The 5,000-nt window shown below is 44.0% G+C and overlaps 1 protein-coding gene across 1 annotated transcript in view; it reads left to right on the top strand.

The window, feature by feature from the left end:
- The first annotated feature begins 1,413 nt into the window (after positions 1-1,413).
- Positions 1,414-5,000, top strand: part of LOC123761161 (putative uncharacterized protein DDB_G0282129) — a 7,115-nt gene continuing 3,528 nt past the window's right edge. The window contains exon 1 of the mRNA XM_045747105.2: positions 1,414-1,421. Within this exon, the coding sequence (XP_045603061.2) occupies positions 1,414-1,421 (8 nt within the window). The remainder of the gene's footprint in view (positions 1,422-5,000) is intronic.

Raw genomic sequence — 5,000 nt, 5'->3', positions numbered from 1 at the left:
AATTTTGCAGGGTGACGCCCACTTTTAAGAGGAATTGACTCCCACGACTCTCAAAGAATTCTTATTTTCTATCCTTTTTATTTATGCCTTTTGAATATTATGACAGAACTTGCATTCGGGGAGGTTTCAAAATACTTCCTTTCGAGATCGATCCCGGGCACAGCTGGGTATCTCATATTGTTCACTATAAACGAGATGTACAAACTCTCATGTTTTCAGTGTTCTCTTCTTCAAGGTTGTCCTCGAGGCGAGACCTGTGGTGACAGGACGCATGTTAACTATGCAGCCAACGTTCCCAAAGTACATTTTAACCCAAGCTAATTTCGCAACCATAACAACAGAATAAATAAATTTACAGCAGGCCTATTGGCCTATACGCAGCACCTCCAAATTATATCTATCTAAACTCTAATTCAAATATATATCTATACTACGCCTGAAACCATTTTGCGATCCTCCGTTACCCGATAAATACCTTATAGGTTATTCTATCCTCGTTAGTGTCTAATTACAGGCAGCGTTGGCTTGGACCGTCTGGGCCGAGACCCCACCTTACCTGGCGTCGTTAAGAAATACCCAAGACGCTGCTATACTCAACACGATCACATAAACAAGTCATATATATTGGGCTTTGCAAACACTCACCCACCATCTGACTGCTCGGCTCTGCCTCACACATACCTGAGGAATAGGTAGACATGTACACATACATTTGGAACGTACAATGATTATATATATATATATATATATATATATATATATATATATATATATATATATATATATATATATATATATATATATATATATATATATATATATAACTACTAATTAAAGACTACAATTGTAGATTATAAGTTAAATAAGAATAAAATAAGAGACAACAAGAACAGTAATAATTAAATGTTAAAAGTTTGGCTTAGTTCACTTATTATGCACCCTATACTCATCGTGTGGGTGGGAGTGGTCCCCATACTCATCCTGTGTCAGTGGTCCCCATACTCATCCTGTGTCAGTGGTCCCCATACACATCGTGTGTCAGTGGTCCCCATACTCACCGTGTGTCAGTGGTCCCCATACACATCGTGTGTCAGTGGTCCCCATACTCACCATGTGTCAGTGGTCCCCATACACATCGTGTGAATAGTAGAGGAACCCATACCCACCCTGTGAAAGCCTTGTTGTACCTGTTATTTAACTGTTCAGTGGTCACGTAGTTGGTTGTGTGTGTGCAGAGTTTACAGAGTAATTACGTCTGTGCATTCCTAAGATAACCCTCAAGATAACCCCCAGTATGTCTTCACTTTACCTTTTTTAAGTGTGTACAGACGGACTTCTGGGGTGGCTGTGGGAGTATTAGCGAGCTGTGGGAGTAATAGCAAGCTGTGAGAGTAATAGCATGCTGTGAGAGTAATGGCAAGGTGAGTAATAGCAAGCTGTGAGAGTAATAGCAAGCTGTGAGAGTAATAGCAAGCTGTGAGAGTAATAGCAAGCTGTGAGAGTAATAGCAAGCTGTGGGAGTAATAGCATGCTGTGGGACTAATAGAATGCTGTGGGAGTAATAGCATGTTGTGGGAGTAATAGCAAGCTGTGAGAGTAATAGCAAGCTGTGGGAGTAATAGCATGATGTGGGAGTAATAGCATGCTGTGGGAGTAATAGCATGCTGTGGGAGTAATAGCAAGCTGTGGGAGTAATAGCAAGCTGTGGGAGTAATAGCAAGCTGTGGGAGTAATAGCAAGTTGTGGGAGTAATAGCAAGCTGTGAGAGTAATAGCAAGCTGTGGGAGTAATAGCATGCTGTGGGAGTAATAGCAAGCTGTGGGAGTAATAGCATGCTGTGGGAGTAATAGCATGCTGTGGGAGTAATAGCAAGCTGTGGGAGTAATAGCAAGCTGTAGGAGTAATAGCAAGCTGTAGGAGTAATAGCAAGCTGCGGGAGTAACAGCAAGGTGAGTAATAGCAAGCTGTGAGAGTAATAGCAAGCTGTGAGAGTAATAGCAAGCTGTAGGAGTAATAGCAAGCTGTGGGAGTAATAGCAAGCTGTGGGAGTAATAGCAAGGTGAGTAATAGCAAGCTGTGGGAGTAATAGCAAGCTGTGGGAGTAATAGCAAAGTGAGTAATAGCAAGCTGTGAGAGTAATAGCAAGCTGTGAGAGTAATAGCAAGCTGTAGGAGTAATAGCAAGCTGTGGGAGTAATAGCAAGCTGTGGGAGTAATAGCAAGGTGAGTAATAGCAAGCTGTGGGAGTAATAGCAAGCTGTGGGAGTAATAGCAAGGTGAGTAATAACAAGCTGTGGGAGTAATAGCATGCTGTGGGAGTAATAGCAAGCTGTGGGAGTAATAGCAAGCTGTGGGAGTAATAGCAAGCAGTGAAAGTAATAGCAAGGTGAGTAATAGCAAGCTGAGGGAGTAATAGCAAGCTGTGGGAGTAATAACAGGCTGTGGGAGTAATAGCAAGCTGTGGGAGTAATAGCAAGCTGTGGGAGTAATAGCAAGCAGTGAGAGTAATAACAAGGTGAGTAATAGCAAGCTGTGAGAGTAATAGCAAGCTGTGAGAGTAATAGCAAGCTGTGAGAGTAATAGCAAGCTGTGAGAGTAATAGCAAGCTGTGGGAGTAATAGCATGCTGTGGGAGTAATAGCATGCTGTGGGAGTAAAAGCATGCTGTGGGAGTAATAGCAAGCTGTGGGAGTAATAGCAAGCTGTGGGAGTAATAGCACGTTGTGGGAGTAATAGCAAGCTGTGAGAGTAATAGCAAGCTGTGGGAGTAATAGCATGCTGTGGGAGTAATAGCAAGCTGTGGGAGTAATAGCATGCTGTGGGAGTAATAGCAAGCTGTGGGAGTAATAGCAAGCTGTAGGAGTAATAGCAAGCTGTAGGAGTAATAGCAAGCTGCGGGAGTAATAGCAAGGTGAGTAATAGCAAGCTGTGAGAGTAATAGCAAGCTGTGAGAGTAATAGCAAGCTGTAGGAGTAATAGCAAGCTGTGGGAGTAATAGCAAGCTGTGGGAGTAATAGCAAGGTGAGTAATAGCAAGCTGTGGGAGTAATAGCAAGCTGTGGGAGTAATAGCAAGGTGAGTAATAGCAAGCTGTGGGAGTAATAGCATGCTGTGGGAGTAATAGCAAGCTGTGGGAGTAATAGCAAGCTGTGGGAGTAATAGCAAGCAGTGAAAGTAATAGCAAGGTGAGTAATAGCAAGCTGAGGGAGTAATAGCAAGCTGTGGGAGTAATAGCAGGCTGTGGGAGTAATAGCAAGCTGTGGGAGTAATAGCAAGCTGTGGGAGTAATAGCAAGCAGTGAGAGTAATAGCAAGGTGAGTAATAGCAGGCTGAGGGAGTAATAGCAAGGTGAGTAATAGGCACATCAACGCTAGAGTGCCGTATAGAATGATCTATTACGTCAAGGGTAGCAACCCCAGCAGTGATTCTGACCACAAGGCAGACGTCAGCAATGTTGCCAAGGCCACCTAAAATATCTTGACAATCAACTCCGTAATTGCTTAATCGCGCCACGATCGCAGAACAAATGACGGGTCTTTATCGTGTATATTGTGAAGTCCAGATACAAGGTGAACAATTACAGGGGGCGCTTCCAGGCTGCTAACTACCTAGTTGGTTGTTGTAGCAGAATGGCAGGTTCATGAGAGTTACCTGGCTGACTGTTTACAACAGTTAACAGCCCTGGGGAAGTACTTGACTGACCACTACAACAGTTAACTGGCTCAGGGAAGTACTTGACTGACCACTACAAGACTTACTGACCACTACAACAGTTAACTGGCTCAGGGAAGTACTTGACTGACCACTACAACAGTTAACAGCCCCAGGGAAGTACTTGACTGACCACTACAACAGTTAACAGGCTCAGGGAAGTACTTGACTGACCACTGCAACAGTTAACTGGCTCAGGGAAGTACTTGACTGACCACTGCAACAGTTAACAGCCCCAGGGAAGTACTTGACTGACCACTACAACAGTTAACTGGCTCAGGGAAGTACTTGACTGACCACTGCAACAGTTAACAGGCTCAGGGAAGTACTTGACTGACCACTACAACAGTTAACAGGCTCAGGGAAGTACTTGACTGACCACTACAACAGTTAACAGGCTCAGGGAAGTACTTGACTGACCACTACAACAGTTAACTGGCTCAGGGAAGTACTTGACTGACCACTGCAACAGTTAACTGGCTCAGGGAAGTACTTGACTGACCACTACAACAGTTAACTGGCTCAGGGAAGTACTTGACTGACCACTACAACAGTTAACAGGCTCAGGGAAGTACTTGACTGACCACTACAACAGTTAACTGGCTCAGGGAAGTACTTGACTGACCACTACAACAGTTGACAGGCTCAGGGAAGTACTTGACTGACCACTACAACAGTTAACAGCCCCAGGGAAGTACTTGACTGACCACTACAACAGTTAACTGGCTCAGGGAAGTACTTGACTGACCACTACAACAGTTAACAGCCCCAGGGAAGTACTTGACTGACCACTACAACAGTTAACTGGCTCAGGGAAGTACTTGACTGACCACTGCAACAGTTAACAGCCCCAGGGAAGTACTTGACTGACCACTACAACAGTTAACTGGCTCAGGGAAGTACTTGACTGACCACTGCAACAGTTAACTGGCTCAGGGAAGTACTTGACTGACCACTACAACAGTTAACTGGCTCAGGGAAGTACTTGACTGACCACTACAACAGTTAACAGCCCCAGGGAAGTACTTGACTGACCACTACAACAGTTAACTGGCTCAGGGAAGTACTTGACTGACCACTACAACAGTTAACAGGCTCAGGGAAGTACTTGACTGACCACTACAACAGTTAACAGGCTCAGGGAAGTACTTGACTGACCACTACAACAGTTAACAGGCTCAGGGAAGTACTTAACAGCTAGGCTCGGCGGAATTCTAGGAGCCTAGGAATTCAGAATAAGCAAAATAAACATTATTACTGGAAAGTCTATATCTATATCTAATAGCGATCGT

Source organism: Procambarus clarkii, chromosome 41 (assembly GCF_040958095.1).
Source record: "Procambarus clarkii isolate CNS0578487 chromosome 41, FALCON_Pclarkii_2.0, whole genome shotgun sequence".
Taxonomy (NCBI): Eukaryota; Metazoa; Arthropoda; class Malacostraca; order Decapoda; family Cambaridae; genus Procambarus; species Procambarus clarkii.
Note: the sequence above shows the minus strand (reverse complement) of the source record. Positions and strands in the feature narration are given on the sequence as shown.